The 26,941-nt window shown below is 37.1% G+C and overlaps 1 protein-coding gene across 3 annotated transcripts in view; it reads left to right on the top strand.

The window, feature by feature from the left end:
• The window catches only part of LOC149548254 (vacuolar-sorting receptor 3-like), a 52,817-nt gene extending 32,189 nt beyond the window's left edge, over positions 1–20,628 (top strand). For all 3 annotated transcript variants that reach the window (XM_089792314.1, XM_089792313.1, XM_089792315.1), the window contains 5 exons: positions 19,383–19,465; positions 19,572–19,638; positions 19,733–19,861; positions 19,950–20,059; positions 20,202–20,628. In XM_089792314.1, the coding sequence (XP_089648440.1) occupies positions 19,383–19,465; positions 19,572–19,638; positions 19,733–19,861; positions 19,950–20,059; positions 20,202–20,300 (488 nt within the window). In that variant the 3' untranslated portion in view covers positions 20,301–20,628. The remainder of the gene's footprint in view (positions 1–19,382; positions 19,466–19,571; positions 19,639–19,732; positions 19,862–19,949; positions 20,060–20,201) is intronic.
• Positions 20,629–26,941: the final 6,313 nt, after the last annotated feature.

Raw genomic sequence — 26,941 nt, 5'->3', positions numbered from 1 at the left:
ATCTTCAACCAATTTTTAATATCTATATCCTTGAAAAACAACTCCCAATACACACAGATACAACAAATGAACTCATATTATATCCAACTTGCAAACTAGAAAAGAACAACTTATTGCACTCACTAACCATCAACAGATCTTTAGATTGGTGTCTCCTCGGTGCCTGATCCGTTACATCTTATACCTATTCATAAAATTAAGACTTTACATTCCCAGAATTTCCTTGTTATTTTGAGTTGATCATTATTACTGTTTTTGTTTGTTGGTGATAGAACATTTCATTACACAATCTACAGATTTAAGACATGGTATGATAAAGGTATAGTTTTACATTCAAAAGCATTTTTGAATTAAGTGATGGCAATCAGTAATATTAGACAAATAAGATGAGAACATAAGTTTTATTTCTTCCTTTACCGGCTCTATCATAAGCATCAACTACCTTATTGGTAATCATGTAACAAGCTCTGTTGGCATTTTCTAATATGCTGAGCTCAAGGTAACAACAAACTCTATTTTGTGCACTCAACTCTTTCATTTTGTATCAACCCAACCCAGAAAAGACAAAGAAAAACACGAGTGAAAGAATTTAAAAACGAAATAGCACATCCTTACTTGACTACGGATTACTGTGCCCTGCTTTGTGATCTTTTCAAAATACTCGCTGTATCACCTGCTCAGTGATGCGCAAGAATGATTTCCGTGTGAGCTCAGTGGTATGATATCGCGCTAAGCAGGATTAATGTGGCAGGTGATGACGTTTTGCAGAATGGGCGATGAAACTTAGTAGAGGTTAAACATATTTGCAGAATAAGGATTTGAGTCGGGTATAATAGAATACAAGGCAAATAGTTAACTTGGGTTGCAAAATACTGAGGGTCTAAGACTATGGCGGAGTCGAGAACAAATGGTATAAAGTGGTGATCTTTGAAAACGACTAGGCAAGCATATAAAAAGATAAAGAATGGCTCTTCAACTTCTGCCGTTACAAGATTGAAATGCGATTGAAATTCCCATCGATTGGAAAATATGAAACGTTGGAATATGGGGTGAAAAAGTTTTAATAATATAAATATAATTCGAAAATTTATTAAAATCTTATAAAAACATCATTCTATTAATTTATTAATATATAAAGATGCCAAAGTATTTTTATATTCAAATACACATTTATAAACTATTATTAAAAATAATACATCGAAAGATTCTTAAAATCTTTTAAGAATACGTTTTATATTTAAACTTAATTAATTAAATTTAATTAATTATTAACAACTCATGCAGTTCCAGAGATAAGTCTTGTTACAAATCGCTTGGTCCTCTACCTGTTTGTCCAATGATGGCGATGCTTTGCCTAATTCTTTTCTGACAATGCTTCCACCCCTTTGACAAGCTCCCTGCAAGGAATTTCTCTGTAACTAAATTATAGATTATAAATAATTATATTAGTTAACCTTTCGTCTTAATTCCATGAATTCGCGATTAACGAATGACTAGCATGTCATCTTCACTTGAAATCATAACGACTAACTATCTTACCATTTTGCCAGATTATATCAAATTAAACTACCAACTGACTTCATGTGAACTTCAACGTCTATATTTCAAGCTAGGTCAAAAATTGGGATGTATCATCTGGCGAAATGGTAAGATAGTTAGTCTTTGTGATTTCAAGTGAAGATGACATGTTAATTGATCGTTAATCACGAATTCATGGAATTGAGATGAAGGTTAACTATTATGATTATTTATGATTAAATAATTTATAATTTAATTACGGAGAAATTCCTTGCAGTAAGCATGTCGAAGGGGTGGAAGTATTGTCAAAAAAGAATTAGGCAGGAGCATCACCATCATTGGGCAGATGGGTAGAGGACCTAGCGACTTGGAACACAATACATCTGCAGGACCCGCATGAGTTATTTAATAAATAATTTAAATTAGAATAATTGAGTTAAAATGTAAAACGTATCTTAAAGGATTTTATATTATCTTTCGTTGTATTATTTTTAATAATTATTTATATACATGCATTTAAATATAAAAATGTTTTGGCATTTTTATATTTTAATAAAGTGATGTTTATAAGTACATATAAGATTTTAATAATATTCGAATTGTAATAATATTTGAATTATTTTCGAATTACAACCTTCCAACCCTATTCTTTTCAATTTAATATTATTTGCTTTTAAATGATAGCACTTGGCATAATTAATCGATTTAAACATTTGGCAATTTGAGTTTTAATCTTTCCAACTTCTCTTCCTTATATTTAATTTGAATTTTTTGAGGTATTCGAATGGCATCTTGTAACTGAAGGAAGCCGCAAAGTTTGGTTCATTCTATATTATGGATTCTTTGATCGATTAGCGGCATTCTTTCCTCCTTCAACCTTTCATATTATTTGAGCAATCGAACTCTTTGCTAGTTATCATTATTTGTACACAGAGTTAACCCGATACATACTGTGGAATCAGACTAAACATTCAATTTGCCACGAGTCTCATATAGGTTGGTAGATACATTCCAAAACACTAGGCTCCTTGCAGATATTTGACAGTCACGAAGCCCAGTGGATGGCAAGATGTCCCCTGTCTATTCCAGGTAGGGAGGGCCTTTTTCATTAGAGATTGTGAGGGGATAAGATTTGGTCCGAGGTTGGGTGGTTGAGCCCCTAACAATGTTTCACCCCTCCCCAAGATGTCAGACAGAGATAAGCTATACATTCAATTGTTAATCGGAAAATAGGTAATATCACTTTTATTTATGAGAAGTTAAGATTAAATTGAGTTATTTCATTGTTACTATTAATTTACACCTAGATATAAGAGATAGAATAATGAATTGCTTTTCATTTATATGAATCTCGATTATAAGCATATTTCTAATCTTGAGATACTGTCACAGTTAAGTGATAGGAGGGAAAGGAATTTGAAGCCCTAATTGATTGAGAGATGGCTGGAACCCTAAATGATTTAGTGGTATTGAAAGCCCTAATTGAATCTGTGGTATTGGAAGTCCTAATTGAATCCGTAGTAGCGGAAGCCCTAAGTGAAATAGCGGTATCAAAAGCCTTAAATAAACCGAAGGTAAACAATGCCCTAATTGATACAATGGTATGAGATGCCTTAATTTTATATAATGGATTTAATGATAATCGTCATTTGATTTTGGTTTAACAATACTGGATAGAAGTCATTTTGAGGTATTGTTATAGAGGTATTTGTGGACAACCCGGGTGGTTGCAGAAGCATCCCTAGTTGATTTCAATCTCAGTTTTCCGAGGTATGTAGTTTTCAATTTCTGTAATAATTTCGTTTGATGGTACTTAAAGTTTTTAAGTTACGAAATTTTGTCTAACTGATTTTAATGGTAAATCTTATTCACATGAACATGAAATGATATAACTGTCTTCCTATGAAACGAAGTAATAACTGTATTCTTTGAGTATGATAGATGTTATTTTAGACCCGGGAAAACCAGATGTTACACTTATAAAGGCTTGGAAGAAGCCGCGGCTCTTGCAACAGTTATAAGAAAGAAAATTGGCTTCTTGGTTCACCAATAAAAAGAACTGCCAAGTGTAGATTCTCGTCTCTTATAGAGACTAATAAATATGTGGAAGAATTTGAAGGTTACCTAATAAAAAAGGATAACTTATAAAATTATATATATCTATATTTTTGCGCACACACACACACATATATATAATTTCAAATGGTGACATCATATTATTATTATTTTGTCCAAGGTTATATTTATTTGGATACTTATATTTAAATACATACATACTTGGAAGATTATTTTATCTTCATATCTTCTCAGGGTATACGCATAATTATGTATACGTATACTAATAGATATGAGCTTGTATAATTAAATATTATGGTGGCACCATACTTTTATACTTATGCGCACATACATATATATGTATTATTCGAAATGATGGGAATGTCAACATAAACCATTAAAGGTATGTACTTTGATTAAGTTAAAATGTTTAATGTTTTAATGATTGTCCAATGGCTCATGCATGTCCAATGAATGTACTCTGTTATGCAAGTCGCTAGGTCCTTACCAAGATAGTTAGAGGTCATACCTGACAATCAGAGAAATGGACTAAGGTAGTACCCCATTCCGTAGATCCTGTTAAGCAATTCTTCTCCCCTTTGTCTGCTCCTGCAACCACCTGTGCAACATTTTCTTATAATAATCCCTGCTTAGTTTGATCAAAGAACTTGAACTCTGGCTAGTGAATATTTGTCAAACAGTTGGCGTGTAACCTAGATCGTAAGCTCTGATCACTACTGAAATATTCCAGCTCTTATTTGACCAAGAAATTAGAATTGGACTAATGGCATTTTGACAAACAGGTTACAAGAAGCTTGGTATGAGAGTTCTGATATCGCTGTATACATTCAGCAAGGGCAACTGCTGATTCTAATTCAATATATATTCTTAAGTAGAACTGATTGTTATTTCAGACAAGATAATCCTCCCATAATAAAGATCTTAACAATAAAACAATATTCATGGGGAGTGCTTAGTAATGTAAATATGTTCAGAGATAACAATGGGGTAATGACACTACCCGAATTTCAACAAACAGTTGGCATACTCATGACTGCTGTTAACCAAAATATCACTGTAGCATTGGTTAATGGTTATAAACCCGACTAACAGTTAACTTCCCAGCATATTTGATTTATTGTTTGCAAGAGTCACAACATTGGTATATCGATATACATAAATTTTAAAGACTGAGTTATGAAAATTTAATCCAATAATACTCTCCTCAATGTCTGAAATACATTCAGACTTTTGCGTACTACAGAAGTTATACAAAACCAACTTAACCAATGTGAAACTCAGAGTTAGATACACATACAGATTGATTTTCAACAATAGATCATGTTATTGGCTGGAGATTAGAATACTTGTGCTGCTGGAGGTGATGACACTTGTGCTGCTGCCACGTGAGAAGCTTTGTAAGTCCACTTGGAAGTCCCTCGTGATCACTCTTGGTCTCCTTGCTTTGGTATAACTATTACCACTGCCCGACTATCACTGCTCCGAAGGGGATTACTGCTGCGTGAGCCTACTGTGGAGTATGTAGGAGTGTCGGTCTGTAGATTTCCTAGCCCCGCGTTAATCTGCTGATTACTTGTCACTAGGTTGCTCTTGTCTTGGATGTGAATCAGTACCAATGGGAAGCTAGTTCAAGTGAGATATTACCTCTTCTTCCTTGGCTATGGAGTGACTGTCCACTCTGCCTGCTATCCAAGCACAAATCTGCCAGATAGTGTCATGTCCCCTTTCTAGCAACATAACTTCTACCGGGGATTTGCCTATCATTGACTCTCGTAGGCAAATGAGTTTGGAAAGAGAGTCATTCAGTTGACAGATGATTACGTTCTTGCTCTTAGAAAGTTATTATCCAGTAAGTGGGGCCTACTTGTTTAATGTCGAATTGAGATTGTACTTTAACTTTATAAAGTTATTTATTTAATTTTATAAAGTTAATTAATAATAAATTACATTATAATGAGTTATTATAATAAGTTGTTTTGGAAGTTTCCAGCGACTTCTCAAAAAGTAAATAAATAGAGGACAAGAGGCACCCATTTGAGCAAGCGATTTTGTGGATTCTACTACTTATCATATTGAAGCAATTTGTGGTCTTCGGTCTGCAAGTTTCCGATAGGTCTTTGGGAAGGAAAACTCCCTTGGATCTGCATAACCGAGGAAGTGAGATATCTTCTGAAGGGTTGCTCATTGGAGATGGTATTCAGCCATTTCATGGTGGATGAATTAAAGAATCGTTTTCCTTCAAGGGTTTGAAACTAGCAAGAATAGCGAGGCAATTTGTTACATCCTGAGGGACTCTATCAAATCCAGGGTTACAACAGTTTTCGAAATTTTACAAGGATAATTTTCGCAGGCTGACCTCTCCTGAAGCCAAGTTTTTCATAGACAACAATTATGGAGTTTTTACGAGCATCAGCAAACACATTGTGAACCATCTCATCACGGGCGAAGGGTCTTGAGAATTATTTAAAAAATCGCGAGCCGGGAGTTGTTGCGAATTTTCACACCAAGATTGGAAGGTTTGCTACATAAGATTGAGCGCTTCATTGAATAAACCGACGGCTATTTCAAATTTCCATTTACGACCTAGTCAGAAAATTCATTATCTTCGACTGCGATTTCATACATTATTGGCGGTGGTAACTATATCAGTTTGGACGCTTGAGCTTTGCCGGGATCTGTATTGCGAAGGAAAAGAAGCAAGACTCAGACCAGGACGGGGGAATAAAACTGCCGTGCGATTTGATTACACTGTTCAAAACGGCGACGAGTATTAAACTTCTGCAATGATAACAATCGGGCCAAGGGCACGCACAGGGAAATGTAACTCAATGGCATAGTAGTGACATCCCAGTTGGATTACTGTAGACGGGCCGAAATAGATTCGACTCCATCTATCTCAGCAGCAATTAAACAAGGAAAGAGCGCCATCCTCAGAAATCCATGCCAAGGGCATAAATAAATTCAGGTTCTATTTAATTAAATTCATTAGAATCAATTAATTATACCAGGCATTGCTATCTTTTCAAATGGTTACAAATATTGTAAAAGCTTGTTATTGATACCTGAGCCTGTAACAGATCAATTTATGCCAATAACGATAGTTTTTTTTAATTTCTGAATATTATTGGTGTTTTCAAATTAGCATTACAATTGGCATAACCATCTTAGGTGACGAAGTTATTACAATGGCATAGTTCAGTTTTAATTTACTTTTGTTGGTTATTAAGTAAGGACCATCTCAGTGGTATCAAAGCAGTATTCTTGCCATCGTGTTGGGTAGAATATTTTTATGCAACCATATTCCAGATATTATATTCGCAGGAGAACAATACTTAGGGGCAGAGACATGGGTGAAAGGCAGTCACAGAGTCCACCTAGATTTCCCAGAGTTGATGATGATGAAACAAGAGAGTTTTACAGAATCATGACTACCAGACAGCAAGAAATAGCTCAGTCACTACAAGCTTTGACTACCATAATGGAGAGAGTTGTTCAGCCCAGGATTCAGGAACAAGGTAGAGGTACACCTGATCATGATAATAGAAGTGTGGTAGGCTCACAGGGTGCTCCTAGGCGCAGATCATGGACAGCAAATAGGCCTACTCGTCCCACTTTCCTAAGGGAGGAGGCTCAGGAGATAGGAGAAGACGAATTGTCGGATGATTTTCAGGATGATCTCAGAGCTGCTAATGCTGAATGGCAGGCATTACCCCCACATGTGCGTGAACTATTGAACTTTTATCGCTATCTGAACCAAAGGAGAGAGCATATGAGGAGCAGCCGTCAGAATAGGAGGTCTAGAGGAGGTCATGATAGTGAATTGCAGCGAGCTGTTAGCAAACTCACTTTACCATCTTTCGATGGTAGTGGTCAGATGACAGCACAGGCTTGGGTTCATAAGTTGGATACATTCTTGGCATTGAGGCCTGTGTCAGAGATAGATGCCATCAGATATGCCACTTTGCATTTGGAGGGAGCAGCTCATGATTGGTGGTCACACGGGATGGTTACGTTGCAGCACAACCAGGTGACATCTTACCAAGACTTTATGGATAGATTGGTTGAGCATTTTGATAAGAAGGATCCAGAGATTTATTTCCGCGATCTCGCACAGTTGAGACAGTCAGGTAATTTGGAGGTTTATATCAGTGAATTCCAGAGGTTGTCAGTTATGGTACAAGATGTCTCTGAGAGATGATTGGTTATATTATTTACAGAAGGATTGTCTGAACCCCTCAAGGGGTGGATTAAGGCATTTGACCCACCAACACTGTAGGAAGCTATGAGGAAAGCACCAAGTATGGAGCTTACAATACCTTCTAGCAAGTTCACTACCAGGAGTACTACTTCTTTCAAAGACAAAAGGAAGTTTGATAAAAATAAAGGGAAGAGTATTGATACCAAAGGAAAATCTACTACACCCCTGGATGCAGAAGCATTAAACGACTTGCGCAGAAAGAAACTATGCTTTTATTGCAAAGGCCTATATGACAAGGACCATGATTGTCCTTTGAGACCTAAGGGAAAGGCCAATAGAGTTATGTGGGCATATTATGAAAGATCAGATTCTGACAGTACGGCGAAAGAAGATGAACATAGTAGTTCAGAACTTGAAGGAGAAACAGGAAATTCAGAACAAAAGGAAGAAATTGAGTTACATTTACAGCAAGGGCGTTTGTCTAGTATTCAGCAGGAGGGATCTTTTAGGTTACGTGTTCTAGCAGGACAAAAGGTGATCACATTGGTTGATACAGGTGCCACACACAACTTCATTGATGCACGTCTGGTTGAGCGCCGGGGAATCAAGACAGAGGAGTTTGAGGGTCTCCGAGTACAGGTTGCCGATGGATACACTCTTAAGTGCAATAGAATGGTCAGAGACATGCCTTTATGTCTGAATAATTATGAGTTTAAAGCAGATTACCATGTGGTCAATATGGGCGACTTGGATATCGTTTTAGGTATGACATGGTTACGTTTGTTGGGTGAAGTCACTTTCCGTCTCAAGGACATGGAGATCAAGTTTGAGGTAGATGGGAAGCAGCATGTGTTGAGAGCTATCAGGAATAGTGACATTCGAACCATTTCTCTCAGGCGATTGGAAAGATTGGTGAGGCATAATGATATTGAATGGGCAGCCACGTGTACTCATGCCCACAAAGGAGGAACAGCAAAAGACAGAATATCATCTAGACATCCAGATATTGAGGGAAAAGTATAGTAAGGTATTCGGCGATATTTCACCTGGTACACCACCTGATAGAGGGATTGAGCACATCATCGAATTAGAAGAAGGTGCTAAACCAGTTATGATCAATCCATACAGGCATCCAAAGAGGCTCAAAGATGAAATAGAAAAAAACATCAAGGAGCTTCTCGCAATGGGACACATTAGACCTAGTAAGTCTCCTTTTGCTTCTTCAGTTGTTTTGGTAAAGAAGAAAGATGGTTCTCTTCGGATGTGCATTGATTACAGAATGCTGAATAAGAAGACCATTAAGAATAGATATCCTATTCCACGGATTGATGAATTGATAGATGAACTACATGGGGCATGCTACTTCAGTAAGATAGACTTGAGATCGGGTTACCACCAGATTAGAGTCAGAGAACAAGACATAAAGAAGACTGCCTTCAGATGTCATTGTGAACACTTTGAGTTTGTAGTGATGCCATTCGGGTTGACCAATGCACCAGCTACATTCCAGTCCACCATGAATAAGGTCTTCCATCATCAGTTGAGGAAATTTGTGTTGGTTTTCTTTGATGATATCTTGGTATACAGTCGGACATGGCATGAGCATATGGAGCATTTAGAGACAGTATTGAATACCTTGCAGGTAGAGTCCTTGTATGCCAAAGAGTCCAAATGTGATTTGGGTATGACCGAGTTGTTATACTTAGGTCATATTATCAGTAGAGAAGGAGTACGGATGGATCCTGATAAGATTCGTGCTATTGTGGAGTGGCCTATTCCTGAGAACCTAACCCAGTTGAGAGGATTCCTTGGTTTATGTGGCTTCTATCGCAGATTTGTTTGCGGATATTCGCGACATGCGGCTCCTATGATAGATTTGCTCAAAAGGGGAGCTTTTGTTTGGACAGCAAAGGCACAGGCTTGTTTTGACAAATTTAAGGAGATCATGACTTCATGCCCGGTACTAGCATTGCCCGATTTCTCGAAACCATTTGAACTCCAGTGTGATGCCTCAGGAGATGGTATTGGGGTTGTTTTGATGCAGGACAAACACCCTATTGCATATGAGAGCAGGAAACTCCGTGGGCCAGAGAAATCATTCAGCATGTACGACAAGGAGATGTTAGCTATCATGCATGCATTAGCTAAGTTCAGGCAATATTTAGTAGGCGGTAAGTTTTGTATAAAAACTGACCACAACAGTTTGAGACATTTTCTTGGGCAGAGAGATCTCAATGATAGACAACAAAAATGGGTGAGTAAGTTGCAGGCATACAACTTTGATATATCATACGTTAAAGGCACTCAGAATGTTGTAGCAGATGCCTTGTCACGCAGGCCACATCTTAATGCGATGATTGAGATCTCTGAGGATTGGAAGCATTTGATTGTTGCAGAATATGTTAGAGACTCTTGGGCATCTGGGATAGTTGATGGGACAATTATTGACACTAGGTATTCACTTGTGGATGACTTGATCATTTACAAAAGCAGGATCTTTTTAGTTCCAGGATCGAAGGTGAAACGGTCTATTATGCGGGCTCTTCATGATTCACCCATAGCTGGTCATCCCGGGTACTTTAAAACATATAGACAGGTGCAGGAACGGTTTACATGGAAAGGACTCAAGAAGGATGTATTGCAGTATGTTTGTGAGTGTTCTGTTTGTCAACAAAATAAACAGGAGCACACCTTCCCAGTAGGACTCCTACAGCCACTTCCCATCCCGAGACAGAAGTGGGAATGCATATCCATGGATTTCATTACAGGGTTGCCCAAGGCTCAGGGATGCGATTGCATTTATGTGGTGGTGGATAGACTAACGAAATATGCTCACTTCTTTCCCATCACCATGACTTATACAGCAGTACAGGTAGCTGAGGTATTCTTCAGAGAGGTTCTCAGGTTACATGGGATACCTTGTAGTATTGTCAGTGACAGAGATAGTAGATTCTTGAGTCATTTCTGGAGGGAGGTGTTTCGATTATGTGGCACTGAGCTCACACCCAGTACTAGTTATCACCCGTAGACTGATGGACAGACGGAGATAGTAAACAAGTGGGTGGAAGGCTACTTGAGGAACTACGTGGCTGATTAGCAGAAGGCATGGGTAAGATGGATTTATTTGTGTGAATATTGTTACCATACCACTTTTCACATGTCAATTCAAATGACACCTTTCCGAGCATTATATGGCTATGATGCACTGAGCTTTATTGATTTGCTGTTGGGGGATGTCCGGGTTCCACGTGCCGGGAATTTGATTCAAGAGAGTAAAGACATTATTAGCACTCTTCGGGATAATATCGCTCGGGCACAGAATCAATATAAGCAATATGCAGATCAGAAGAGAACTGAGAGAAGTTTTGAGGTTGGTGACATGGTTTACCTCATGCTTCAGCCCTTTCGGCAATCCACTCTTAAAAGAGGTGGGTCAGAAAAGCTTAAGCCTAGATATTATGGGCCTTTCAGGATCACCAGACGAATAGGGGAATTGGCTTATGAGCTTGAGCTTCCAGTAGATAGCAAAGTGTATAATGTGTTCCATGTGTCGCGCCTCAAAAAGGCGCTGGGACAGAATGTGGTACCTTCTATAGTATTACCTCCTTTGGATGATGAAGGGAAATTGATCTTAGTGCCGGAATTCATTTTGGAAAGTAGGGAAAAACAGCTCCGCAGAAGGGTAATCAGAGAATATTTGGTTAAATGGAAAGATCTACCAGTTGAAGATGCCACTTGGGAAAATGAAACAATTTTGCAGCATCCAGCTTTGAGATTGCTTGAGGACAAGCAATTTAAGGAAGGGCGGACTGTCATGTCCCCTTTCTAGCAACATAACTTCTACTGGGGATTTGCCTATCATTGACTCTCGTAGGCAAATGAGTTTGGAAAGAGAGTCATTCAGTTGACAGATGATTACATTCTTGCTCTCAGAAAGTTATTATCCAGTAAGTGGGGCCTACTTGTTTAATGTCGAATTGAGATTGTACTTTAACTTTATAAAGTTATTTATTTAATTTTATAAAGTTAATTAATAATAAAATACATTATAATGAGTTATTATAATAAGTTGTTCTGGAAGTTTCCAGCAACTTCTCAAAAAGTGAATAAATAGAGGACAAGAGGCACCCATTTGAGCAAGCGATTTTGTGGATTCTACTACTTATCATATTGAAGCAATTTGTGGTCTTCGGTTTGCAAATTTCCGATAGGTCTTTGGGAAGGAAAATTCCCTTGGATCTGCATAACTGAGGAAGTGAGATATCTTCTGAAGGGTTGCTCATTGGAGATGGTATTCAGCCATTTCATGGTAGATGAATTAAAGAATCGTTTTCCTTCAAGGGTTTGAAACTAGCAAGAATAGCGAGGCAATTTGTTACATCCTGAGGGACTCTATCAAATCCAGGGTTACAACAGTTTTCGAAATTTTACAAGGATAATTTTCGCAGGCTGACCTCTCCTGAAGCCACGTTTTTCATAGACAACAATTATGGAGTTTTTACGAGCATCAGCAAACACATTGTGAACCATCTCATCACGGGTGAAGGGTCTTGAGAATTATTTAAAAAATCGCGAGCCGGGAGTTGTTGCGAATTTTCACACCAAGATTGGAAGGTCTGCTACATAAGATTGAGCACTTCATTGAATAAACCGACGGCTATTTCAAATTTCCATTTACGACCTAGTCAGAAAATCCATTATCTTCGACTGCGATTTCATACATCATTGACAGTGGTAACTATATCAGTTTGGACGCTCGAGCTTTGCCGGGATCTGTATTGCGAAGGAAAAGAAGCAAGACTCAGACCAGGACGGGGGAATAAAACTGTTGCGCGATTTGATTACACTGTTCAAAACGGCGACGAGTATTAAACTTCTGCAATGATAACAATCGGGCCAAGGGCACGCATAGGGAAATGTAACTCAACGGCACAGTAGTGACATCCCAGTTGGATTACTGTAGACGGGCTGAAATAGATTCGACTCCATCTATCTCAGCAGCAGTTAAACAAGGAAAGAGCGCCATCCTCAGAAATCCATGCCGAGGGCATAAATAAATTCAGGTTCTATTTAATTAAATTTATTAGAATCAATTAATTATACTAGACATTGCTATCTTTTCAAATGGTTACAAATATTGTAAAAGCTTGTTATTGATACCTGAGCCTGTAACAGATCAATTTATGCCAATAACGATAGTTTTTTTTTATTTCTGAATATTATTGGTGTTTTCAAATTAGCATTACAATTGGCATAACCATCTTAGGTGACGAAGTTATTACAATGGCATAGTTCAGTTTTAATTTACTTCTGTTGGTTATTAAGTAAGGACCATCTCAAATAGTGACCTGTACGTGCCAATACCCTATACTGATTTCAACCACCTATTCTTCTTCCTGTTGTTAAAGCTCCAACTTCGTGTAAATCAATTGATCAGTTCGAAACTCAATTCTGAAAGTGCAATGTGAGTACTAGGTTTGCATCCAGCCTCACTATTTTCCTTAAGGGGTTTCGTCCTTAGGAAAAATCCAGTCACATTTAAGCAGCCTTAAGGATTTGAGAAAATAACATATATTCGTGGTGTCAATCCCAATGTAGCTCCACGCTTTTATAACCTCGATGTGAGGGAAGACACAAACAACTAGGTAATGTGGGATAAAAAGCCAAATTTGTCTTTTAGTCACTTAAGTCACTTTTGTCATAAAGTGACTTTAAATCATAAAGTAACTTTATATTTGCACTATAATATTAAAGTTACTTTATAACTTTATAATAACATTAAAATATTTAAATAAATCACCTAAGTCACTTGAACTTCAATATCTCTTGAAATACTTGTCTCATTGTCATGTTTGAAATAGGGATCTCTCTTCATAATTCCCCATGTGACCAAATACACTTTTTAAAAATAGAAAGGGTCCATCTCAATTACTCTTGACTTATTATATATAGTAAGTATGACAAATGGAGTCCAAATGATATCAAACGAAGGCCAAATCCACAAATTCCTGAATGCTGAAGATGAATCAATCCTCAGAGAACCCTCTAACTAATTTCATTAGCCTACAAGGATCCCATATTAGGCTAATCCCTAAAATTTCGATGCTGGCAACAAATGGGGACTTTACATTTCCACAATAATAACAAGTTCCCATAATAAATCCATATGAGCATATAACATAGATAATAGTAAAGAAGTAAGTTAATAACCATAATTCTGAAACCAAGCAATTGCTAACTACCATCATCAACATATGACAAGTAATGATTAACGACCATCATCATTAAATGGTTATACATAATAATTGATAACAACCAATTTCATATGAAACAACAGTTACATATAACTACCCATTTTACATGATTAGGAAAGAAAAATCCAATCATCTCAGCAGCTATGATAATTTTAATTAGGTCAAAATTTTGGGATGTAACAGATGCAGCTAGAATTCTTACAAGATAGCCAATAGGTGATTCTCAAGGCCATGCTAGAGAGTGAACCCAGGTTGATTTCAGCTCATAGAATGGAGGTTATTATGAGGCATGATGACATGGATTGGGCAGCACACTATTTCATTTTCTCTAAGGCTTCATTAGGTTCAGGACAACAGCTTCATGTTGACATTCAGCCAGTGGGTTTTTGAAGACATACCACTGAGTATTCCCCCAGATAGAGAGTTTGAGCATATCATTGAGCTAGATTAGGACGCCAAACCCCTCATTACCACTCCTTATTGTCATGCCAGGCACTATAAAGAGGAAAATGAAAGGATGATTAAGGAACTCTTAGACATGGAACACATCAGACCCATCTCTAGCCCTTTTGCTTCGTCGGTGGTTTTGGTGAAGAAGGATGACACTCTTTACATGTGTATTGATTACCATGCTCTCAACAAGAAGACGACTAAGAATAGGTACCCTATTCCTTGCATCGATGAGTTACTAGATGAATTATGTGGGGCAATCTATTTCTTGAAGATAGATCTTAGATCTAGATACCATCAGATATGGGATTGTGAGGAGGATGTGCATAAGACAACTTTCCGATGCCACTATGGACACTATGAGTTCTTGGTTATGCCATTTGGGCTCACTAATGGGTCGGTCACATTTCAGTCAGGTATGAACCATATTTTTAGAAAACGTTTGTGCAAGAGCGTGTTGGTATTCTTTGATGATATCTTGGTTTGTAGCAGAACTTGGGAGGAACATTTGCAACACCTAGATGAGGTACTTAGCATTATGGAAGAGCATTCATTGTTTGCGAAGGAATCTAAGTGTGAGTTCAGATTGATTGAGATTCTTTACATTGGACACGTGATTGGTGCACATGGGGTGAAGGTACACCAGGAAAAGATACAAGCGATCTTTGATTGGCCACCACCGAGGAATGTGTCGGATTTTAGGGGCTTCCTCGGTCTTTGCTCTTATTACAAGAGGTTCGCTAGAGGTTTCTCTCAGAGAACTCTCTTCATTGATCTCAAATAGAAAGGGGCATTCAGGTGGACAAACTTATTAGAGGTGACCTTTGATAAGCTCAAGAAGGTGATGAGTACATGCCCGATTTTGGCACTTCCCGACTTCTCTCATCCTTTTGTCTTAGAGTGTCATGCTTTAGGGAGCGGAATTGGCAGAGTTCTGATGTAGGATAGGCATCCACTAGCTTATGAGAGCTGGAAGCTCAAGGACAGTGAGAGATTGTACTTGACCTATGACAAGGAAATGCTAGCTATTATGCACGCTTTAGCCAAGTTTAGACAATCCTTGGTCAAATTCATGGTTAAGACTGACCACAACAGCTCGCGATATTTCTTAGAAAAGAAGGATCTCAATGAAAGGCAACAAAAGTGGGTTAGCAAGATTCAGGCCTATGATTTTGACATCGAGTATGATAAGGGTAAGAATAATATAGTTGCCAATGCACTTTCTAGGAGACCTTCAGTAGTCAAGTGTTATGCCATTTCAGAGATATCGGCAGATTGGAAGTCCCAGTTACTGGTTGACCTTGTTAGATCATGGATGGGAAGCTCCAGGACAGTAGGTGCAAGGTAATCGATTATGTGATTTTTTATAAGGATAGGGTCTATCTTGTGCCAGAGTCTAAGCTCAAGGGAAAAATTATGGAGACTCTTCACGATGCACCGTTAGCCGGACACCTAGGTTTCTTCAAAACCTATAGGCAAGTCAGAGAAAGGTTTTCTTGGAAGGGCCTCAAGGATGATGTCCTTCAACACGTTAGAGAATGCCAAACTTGTTAGTAGAACAAGCTAGAGCACCTCTCCCTATTCCAGCATAGAAATGGGAGAGTATTTCCATGGATTTCATTACAGGATTGCCAAGAGTGCAGAACAAAGATTCTATTTTTGTGGTTGTGGACAGATTGATGAAGTTCTTTCATTTCTACGCTATAGCAGCAGATTGGTCGGCCTCTCAGGTATCCAAGTTATTTTTTCGAGAGGTTTTTCGTCTACATGGTCTACCTTTGACCATAGTGAGTGACAAAGATAGCAAATTTCTCATCACTTTTTGGCAAGAATTATTTAGATTGGTAGGTACAGAGTTGACACCTAGCATGAGTTATCACCCACAAATAGATGGGCAGACTGAGATAGTAAACAAGTGGGTGGAGGGTTTATCTCCGAAACTATGTAGTGGGGCAACAAAGAGCTTGGGTTAAAGGTTAAATTTAGGGGAGTACTGCTACAACTCCTACCACATGTCCATCCGGATGACACCATTTCGGGCCCTCAATGGTAGGGAACCTCTATCATTCATAGATCTGGCCTTTCAGGATAGTAGAGCACCATTAGTTGGAGATTGGATACATGATCAGCAGGACATCCTCCGGTCTCTTCAGGAGAATATCTTATAGGCTCAAATGCAGTAGAAGATGTATGTTGATCGCCATCGGATAGAGCGGAGTTTTGAGTCAGGCGACTTGGTTTACATATGCCTCCAACCTTATAGGCAGAGTTCCTTGAAGAAGAGTGGATCCGAGAAGCTTCGGCCTAGATTTTATGGTCCTTATCGCATTACCAGGAGGGTGGGAGAGGTTGCTTATGAGTTGGACTTACCAGATGATAGTAGAATTCATAATGTGTTTCACATATCTTGCCTCAAGAAGGAAATTGGTCAACATGTATTACCTTCTGTTGGATTACCCCCACTTGATGAACAGGGGAAATTGGTTTTGGTTCCAGCCGAGGTGATTGAGATCAGGTAGAGGAAGCTGCGTAACCAATCCATTAGAGAGTATTTAGTTCGCTCGAAAGATTTGCCATATGAAGATGCCACTTGGGAGGGCAAGTCAATCCTGCAGCATCTAGCACTGAGATTGCTTGAGGGAGCATTGTAATTTTCCCTTCTCTGTGCCAGGCCTTCTGGCGCCTTGTTGGTCTATCTTTCCATCTGGATAGGCTAACAACATTTATTTTAAGGATGCGAGCCAGTCACAGGATTCTATTTGGTTTCGTTGGGAAGATATTTAAATGTGGAGCTTCCTATAGTTAAGTCACTTTATTTTATAAAGTTGATTTATAAAGTTACTTTGTGACTTAAAGTCATTTTATAACAAATGTAACTTAATGACTAAAAGACGAAAATGACTTTTATCCCACATTGCCTAGTTGTGGGTGTTTCCCCTCATATCGAGGTTATAAAAGCAAAAAGCTATATTGGGATTCAAACCATGAAATATATCTATATTATGAAGTTAATCCTGGTTGCTTAAATGTGACTGGTTTTCTTAAGGACGAAGCCCCTTAAGGAAAATCGAGAGGCTGGACGCAGCCCCAGTGTGTCACATTTCTTAATCAGATTGGAGTTGGTGATTATTTGTCAGAGGCAGCATGAAATTGTCCTGAGATTAACAGCAGATAGAAGAGCACAGTCAGCCGAGAGGAGGTTTCTTGAGACAGGTTATTGGTATAAGACAATCAACAAGCAGTTTGAAGTTGGAGATGGCAGCTAAAGAGGACAGTCTAGCCACCATCCGCGTGACAGAGGTAACATTCTCATCTGCACTGGGGCATTGTGTGAGAGTTGGCTGAACCAAGCCATGACCTCCTAGACACGTGGTTATACAGCATAGTCACCGTGGGGACTGACTGTCACATTTCCATGACATCTTACTCAGTCTGCTGTGAGTCCCCCATACTCCAGCATGTGAACTTCTACAGGTTAGAACAGATACGGGCAGTGACCCATTGGTATTAGTGTGCAGCGTTGGGACTAAGTCAGAGAGCACCTCGAGAATGGCTTTGACAGGGAACAGGATACGGCAGTAACCAGTATGCTTGACTCCCGGCCATGGCATCCTCTGTTGGTGAAATCGGGTCTGTATACACTCATTTGGTTTTTCATATCAAGTTTGTTGTGTGTTATGTTAACTTTCTATATGAATTAGGAGTTCTGTCCATTGTTTCCTGCATATCAGATTTATATTTTCTGTCATTGTTGTAATCAATACTGCTCTTTCCATGTAAATTAATGTTCTCGTGCCACCAATAATGCACGTTCTTTGAAGCCATTAAATCGTTTGTTTGGGTAGCTATTCCATGAAATTCTGCAAATAACCATCGAAGGGATGCTACAGTAGTATCAATGTTTTCATATCCGGGTTGCACACAAACTGTTTGTCAAAATTCCACTAGTCAAAGTTTAATTTCTTTTGTCAAATCAAGAGGGGAATCTTACAAGAAGATATATATACACACAAAGCAAAGGTATTCGAGAATACATGCTGAAATTTTTCAAGTTTGGAAGGCACCATATCTATGAACAAAAGGTTATGAATTTTAATGAAAATATTATTTTGGGTTTATCCTCTTACACAATTTTTTTCACTATTGTATTAAAAAAAATCTCATAAAAAAACAACCCTATGCAGTGTATGAACTATGATTTCATCTATAAACATTGTAGGGTATGGGTAGAAAACAGTTGGTTAATTTAACACACAATAATCTACACATTGGTTTTATTTTAATGTTTTATTGAAGCATCATATTGTTACATTTTTAAATACACCATATCATACATGGATCCTTAATTATCTTTATGCTCTTCAGCCTAAAATACCAAACAACTGGCCAATTTTGATTAATTGATGATTTAATTCAATGGACATATTATCACTTGTGTCTGATAAGAAAAAAAAGAAAAAAAAGTAGTTAGAACTACATGGAGTTGACTATATTCAATAATACAAATAGGAGAGCACACAAAAGATAGCAGAATTGGTATGGTCAATGGTGGTTTGGAAAAGGAAAGCCGGAAGAGGTGGAAAACAAAGGAATGCATATACCTGTTTAAGCAAATCAACCCAAATTTAGAAATCCAGTGACAGTGGTTAAATTCATATTGGCATTTTTCGTTTCAGATCTGGATTATCCCATCCCAACGAATAATTGCAAAATAAAAATTAGATTTCTTCTTCCTTCTTGAATCTAATATTTCCCATTGAAGTTCTATCATCGTATAAAAGCCATGTCATCAAATACATGAAAAGGTTAGGATGGTCGACAGTAGTAACATAATAACTGATATATATAGATGCTTGAATATAAAATCTTCAAATTACTTTTTTCAGCTGCTGGAATAGGACGGTGCAAGATTGGTAATGGTGGTTGCTGGCAGGAAACACAGGATGACAAGATATATTCTGCTTGTCTGGTTAGAGCTTATCCTTAAGTGTATTGAGGCTCTTCTCTAGTTTTTCGGACATAATCTTCAGAGTTTAGCTGTAGCTAATTTGTACTTTTCCATTGTTTCACTGCAGCCATCACAGCCTAAAGGATGCCATTGCCCTCCTGGATTTAAAGGGGATGGTGTCAACAATTGTGAAGGTGAGCTGGGCTTATATGCAGTCTCCTTTGTCATCTGTAATAGAGATTAAAATGTAGTTGCAATCTTACTAGGCCAGGGTTTTTCTTCTTTCAGACATTGATGAATGCAAAGAAAAGTTAGTATGCCAATGCTCAGACTGCAGCTGCAAGAATACATGGGGTAGCTATGAGTGCAATTGTGAAGCTGGTCATCTGTACATAAGAGAGCATGACACATGCATAAGTAAGCATATTATCTTACTGAAGATGTCCTTTACACTAGGTTTGTTTAAATTTTCTATATGTCACAATATTTGGTGGTTTACTTGCAGGTATGCTGTCTGCACCATCAAAATCTGGATGGACTGCTGTATCATTTATTATATTTGCTATGGTCGCTGCTTCTGTTGGAGCATATGCTTTTTACAAATACAGACTTCGTGTAAGTCAGCTGTTGGGATATTGTTTTTCATCTTATTGTCTTCCATTAATAGACACTTTTGCTTAAAGGTGGATGCATTTGCTGATATACCGCAGCTTGTGCATGATATCTAAATTGGCTGTTTATGGCTTATTATTTGCAGAAATACATGGATTCAGAAATCAGAGCAATCATGGCACAGTATATGCCATTGGATGGCCAAGGAGATCTCCCAAATCAGCTCCGGAATGATGCTTTATAAATTGGGGAGTCAGAGTTTTTGCATGCTTGTCAAAAATAGTTTTCTTTTTCAGTTTTCTAAACTTTTGCCTTGAAAACAAATTATTAGATTCAATGACTGCATAATGTGGTAGTTATTCTAAAAAGTGGTTAGTTCAGCCTTTTCCAACTTGATGGCTTACAGATGAACCTTTGATGTCTGAAGTTGTCTGAGCGTCCTGTATATATCTTCTATGCTTCTAGGTAACCGTTGTGATAGGCTATCATTTCATAATTGTGCAGTTCGCAGTAATCAAGAGGAACTTATGTAAAAATATCTCATATATGTAGTATACAGATTACGTTTAAAAGAGGCCGTTTGAAAGGTGGAGCAAGTTAGGTTTACATTCTCTTCTATGTTCCAGAGAGTCTCGGGACAGGAGAAATGGGGAAGGCAGGCATAAGTCTCAGAGATGGGGACCAAGGGCCTAGATTTTTGGGGATGGCATGGATAGGTCTGGGAGTTAAGGGGACCAATGACCTAGACTTGGTGATGGTGGTGCAAATATATATGGTACTTAAAAAAATAAAATAGTAATACAAAAAATATACAAGAAATAATAAGGAGAACTTTGAAATACTAGGAACATATTTGATATTGCATTGATTGAATAATAAAATACAAAATTTAATAGGAACAAAACTCTTCCCTAAACAAAAAACGCTAAACATTATAAATATACAAATAGATAAAGATAGAAGAGAGGGGTGTTGGTAAACCCAAAAGACTACTTCAAGCACAATGCACAATAGATGTTCCCTCCATATGGGAGGGAGGAGAGAAAAGAGAGAGTGTCACCCCCATTATATCATCATCATATACAGGTGACAAAAAAGAACTCCATGTGAGGAAGTGTTCCCTCCCAAAACTAAGATGAAATATGTTTACATTAATGCTATGTCCAAAATGATGATTACTTTTAAAAATATAATTGGTTGATGGCCCAATGCCTCAAATCATCATTCATCCCCAAAGTTTGAATTGAACATCTCATCACTCGTAGTGCTAGACTTCTAGAGCTGAAGATCTTCTAAAGCAATGCTAACCTTGAACCCTTCTATAGCACATCTTTGTTGACTTGTACTATCTCAAGCTTTATAGCTCATTGAGAAGTTGATCTCTCTTTATGGACATTTATGTGTAAGGGAGTGTTGAGCTTCCACCATTAGTGAATAATGATCGTTTGAATGTTCTCATTGCAAAACCCCTTTTAGGAACTTATTATGTACAATTGCCTTCTTTTTTCCAAGCACATTATTGATGCACTAACATACGTATTCAAGGTTGGGTGCATTCACATCCCTATATCTAATAACTTTTGGACTAATGATGGGAAAAATGTATTTTGCATTAGCTTAAAATATATCTCATCACCATCTCCTTGATCCTTCATCCTTACTCTAACTTGCAATCACGCTAGCAATTCTATTGTGTTATTATGGTCATTAGTTGCAATGTCTTGAGAAACTCAAACATTGTTTTTAAGAGATTGAAGTACGTTGCAGATTTGTTAGAGTTTTACATGACTTTACCACACCCCTAGGATCAAATGAAAGACCAAGATAACTTCCACAAGAGGATGGCAAAACTATTGTATTAAAATGCAATCATAATGAAAATGTAGATTATAAGCTTGCTTATATAGGTTAAGCTATAAGATACTATGATAAGGAGAAGATAAGTTATCACCTACACAAGGTGGAGTCTCACGTCCATCAAAGGTACCATCCTCCATTATACAATGAAGTATGTACAAGATGTTGACGATGATGATGTGATATGTGCACTAAAGGTGGATCTCACACATATAGTGGAATATGATGACAAAGATCACCACCTAACGTGAAATTCTTCCTACATCATGTGCTTAATATAGGTACAAACTCCCAAGTGTCTCATATGCAACTATTATGCAACTCATTGACCTTAGTAAGATTAACTAGAGTGTAATTAGTTGCACTTAAACTCACAATGCAAGATAAGTCCTAGCTACTAGGTCATATTAGGAACCCATATACAATATGCAAATGCAATTTAAGAAATGCGATCTCCCATAAAGTGAAGAAAGAGAGAAAATATAATGGGACAAAACTCCCTTGCTAAGGGAGAGATTAAAACAAATAAGATGCATGAATGTATGGAGGACTTGAGACCCCCCAAGGACTACACATCATATATATTCAAGTAATAACACTCTGCCCCCATAGGAAGGAAATAAGGAGACACAATATCCCTCTATAATGAAGAATCTCCTACAAAAATGATGCATGTTTGAAGACAAAACATTGTCCAATGCCTATAAACAACATGACTCCCCTTAGAAAGAAGATATATCAAGTACAAATGTGGGATTACTTCCATTGGAGAGGAATTACAAACTGAAATCCAAATGATGCCAAGAACAAATTCATATCTAATTGAAAGAATGATGAATTTTGTCTCCATCTAAGAGGACTAAATAGGTATCTCCAAGATCAAGGAATCCATAACATCATCAAACTAACCATAAAATGTGACAAACCAAATGAAGGAGAAGAATTATAAATGCCAATCTCCAAAGAAGGTGGAAAGTATCTCAAACTCCAATTATGATGAAACTGTCATTAAAGAGAAGAGAAACCCCCTCAAGTCTACCTCCCAAATCTACAATATTAGACTTGATAAATGATGTCGAAATTCCATCCAAGTAGTCATCTCGAACTGCAAGATCTAAAGCACTATATTATCTCATTAAGGAGTAGATTTCAAGTCCAAAGAAGTGGGAGGTAGAGGATGAAGCTCGACACTTGTCTCAAGAACACAGTGACTCAAGTGTCTAAAGGTGTCACATACATATTTCACCCTTGGAAGAAGAGCAACTTTTCCATCTACATCGTCATCCAAAGATAAATGCAAGGGTCAAGCACTCATGGGTTCCATACATCCCAAGCAAGGTAAATGACTTATTGATTCAGGTGCTTCACATTATATGACATCTTCTATGGATACATTTTCTTCTATTGAGTCTTGTAATTCAATTAATGTAATTCTTATATTAATCTTTGATAGCATGTTGGAATTTTAGGTGACTTTACAACACCCCTCCAATCAAATGAAAGATAGAGATAACTTTCACAAGAGAATGGCAAGACAATTTCATTGAGATGTAAAAGTGATATTATTGATAATAGACACAATAAAAATAATATATAATAGACTTTCTTATATAGGCAAGAAAATAAGAGACTATGTTAAGGAGAAGATAAGTTGTCACCTACACAAGGTACAATTACATGTCCACCAAAGGTGAACCATTTTTCATTATAGAATGACCTATGTGCAACATGTGGAGGATGATAATGTGATATGTATACCAAAGTTGGATCTCACACATAAAGTGGGCTGTGATTTGGAATTAAAATTTATAATCTGCGCAGTGCCTAAAATAACCTAAAGAAAGTAGAGACTATTAATACATCTGATCGTAATGTTGAAGAGTGGATGATGTTTGATAATTTTCCACCTATTCATCGCGACAACTTGCAGTGACTGAAGAAGTTTTTATTTTCTCCTTTAGAATATTAATATTGGAGTATTTCTTTTTCAAGATTGCTGTCCTCAATTGGCTTCCTTGGTAACACATATTATTGTTTTTCTTTGACTAGTTTTCATTGAAACCGTAATCCTCCAACAAGTAAGTTGTGCCTATGATGAGATTTGTCATTGAAAGTTTGACATTTTCATTGAAAATTTTTGGGCGGAGTCGTTGACGATGATAATCCCACACTATGCTCTGACAAAGATACTGTGACTTCTATGCAAACCTTCGTTGGACACAAAACGTTATTGTTTGTATGTCTGGATTTCTATGACTATTTAATATTAACAAAAATTCATACTATAGTAGGCTGTAATAGTAATTAGTTGTTAATTTACCAGTAACTTGTATTGTTTTGGGTTGAATAGATAGAATAGCTTTTGAAGTGGCAATTTATTGACACCAGTGAAAATGATTGTGTTCATGGATAGGGTACAAGATATATGTTTTATAAAAGGAACGAATGTTGTGGTTTATGATAGTAAATCCTATTGATTGCGGGTAATTCAATTTGGCTATGTGGACAATAGATAAAGTGAGTTTGGGAAAGGTGACCAAAGGGAGCATTCCTTCAATATGAAAGTTAAAATGGTTGTTCGAATTGCTTTTGTTTTCAAATAAGGATTGGATGTTATAAGGCCTAATATGTATGAAGTTGATTTGTAGCATAAGTTGTTGGAATCAAATGAGAATCTTGGAAGTTGTGATTGTTTGATTACTTTGATAGTTTTTTAAAAATCTAATGGATTTTATGTTGGATTGAGTGATTTTTGTTGATGAGTGAAGTGTTGATGTGGGATTTTAATCTTGTAGATGCCTCAAACCTAGGTTATATGATGAATGGGTTAGTGAGCACTTAAACGATGTTTTCCATGGATGATGATTTGGGGAAAAGGATGTTGGCTTCCATGATGCTCTATTGATTGGATTTGTTATCAGGTTGCAAGGGATCGTCTGATTATTATTAAATTTATCTTCATATGAAATTTTTCATTCCATTACAATCCTTCATCATCATGTTTAGACTTTTAAATACTTTTTGAACCTTTTAATCAAAACCAACCACTCAACCAACTTTTGAAACGAAAAGTGACCATTGGTTTTCAAAATTGACAATTTCTCAAAAATATTTCACTTGTTATATGAAATAGAGATCTTATACACATAATTAGACTCAAATGGACTCTAAGTCATAACATTGCATTTTAAAGGGTCATTTCCCACATATTTACCCATATGAAAACTTTTACAAAATTGACAACCTTATGGTTTAAGTGGACAACTTGACTCCATAGTCCTAACTATTACATTATTTTGGGCCATGAATGACCTTATTATATCTCATTCAACCTAACCATGCTACATTTGTCTGTGAGGTCTCCTTGCACCTTATTGAGCCTAGGACCTAAAACCTTAACCACAAGACTCAATGACATCAAATACATTATGAATGGCCTCAAGAGGCCTTATTACAACATTTAAACTCACTTAACCAACTTTATCCTCATGAGGACCCTATTAGACCATACGATCTTGTTAGGTGTCCATTGCACTATACTCCTTGCCTTAAGACAAGAAGAGGAGGGTGTATATCATTATTTTTAAGTCTTGAAAGAATATAAACTATTAATTATAAAGCATAATGGAATACACATCATTTTAGGCAAACAATTTGGAAAACACAAAGGTTTTGATTATGATTACAAAATTAAGTTACACCAATACATAGAGTTAGTGTATATAAACTTATCTCAAAAAATCATTCTATCCTACCCATGGAAAAGTATCCAACAATATGGCATCAATGGGTTATAATGGATCTTGAAAATTAAAAAATGAGGAAAAAAAACTTTTAAAAATATAGAGATTTATACCTTCCCCAATAGTTTGTATTGGTTTGTCTCAAAGAAAATATGAAATCAATGGATTCAACCTTTGGTAACAAAATGAATTAGCAATGGTGAGTTATTTCCATGTAAACCATATTGAAAGTCAACCATCAACAAGTCTTTGAAGGGTAGCATACCTAAATTGATTCATGCCTAATCTATAACCAACATTTATCAACAATTGCATGTTAGCTTATGTGGTAGAAAGTGAAAAATTTAACCAAACAATTGCAAGAACTTAAATTTAATTTAATCAATACTTTAGGTAATTTAGTCAAATCACCTGGCTTCAAATATAGACAAACCGTTCACATATACCTTCTTCTAACAACTTTGTTGAAGATGAAATAGTGAAGTTATCAACTAGTCTGATGATGCTAGGTATTGATCTTAGTCTAAAAGATCAATCAGGACTCGAAGCTTTAGACACCCAAAAGATATGAAGAGAGGGAGAGAGAGGATGTTCATTTGTATCTCTATCTATTTTTGTCTTTGGGGGCATCTAATGCCTTTATTCATGGAGGATGTTTATATGTATCTCTCCCTCTTTCTATTTTTGGGGCATATGATACTTCAAGTCATTGGAAGATGTCCATTTGCATATGTATATGTATGCATTGGGGATGATAAAGGGGCTTGACACTGTATAAGGGACTTGGAATAGTGTCCAAAGTGGAGGGGGTTAGGCTATGGTCCATAGGAATAAGGACCAGGAATATGTTTCAAATTTGAGATATTGTTGTTGTCTCAAAGTCTATATGCCTAGTCCTAATTGGACAAGAGGAACTAATGTGTTATATTACATTGATGATGTTTGGTAAGGAAGGTTTTTTGAAGAATATTAAGGTGATGATATTAAGTCCCTAGAAACCATTGTGGTCATTAAAAGTTAAAGAATATGGCGAGCAGGTTGACTAACCTAATTGGTGTTGTGACCATTTGACATGTGTTGTCCTTTAATGCACAAAGACTTCCCTTTAAGATAAAAGGGAATAAATAGGCAATTTGAGTGTGTGGGAGGTTCGATGGGGTATATAAGGGTAAGAGTGGCATGAGGAAGAAACTTGGGTTCTGAGGAAAGAGAAAAAGTGAACCCTTAAGAAGTCATAGCATTTTGATGATTGGTGTAAGGAAGATTGTTTAAGAGTTATTGTGGA

The sequence above is a fragment of the Cupressus sempervirens genome, chromosome 7 (assembly GCF_028749045.1).
Source record: "Cupressus sempervirens isolate cs-2001-9-10 chromosome 7, ASM2874904v1, whole genome shotgun sequence".
NCBI lineage: Eukaryota > Viridiplantae > Streptophyta > Pinopsida > Cupressales > Cupressaceae > Cupressus > Cupressus sempervirens.
The sequence above is the reverse complement of the archived record's forward strand: the minus strand, read 5'-3'. Positions and strand labels throughout refer to the sequence as shown.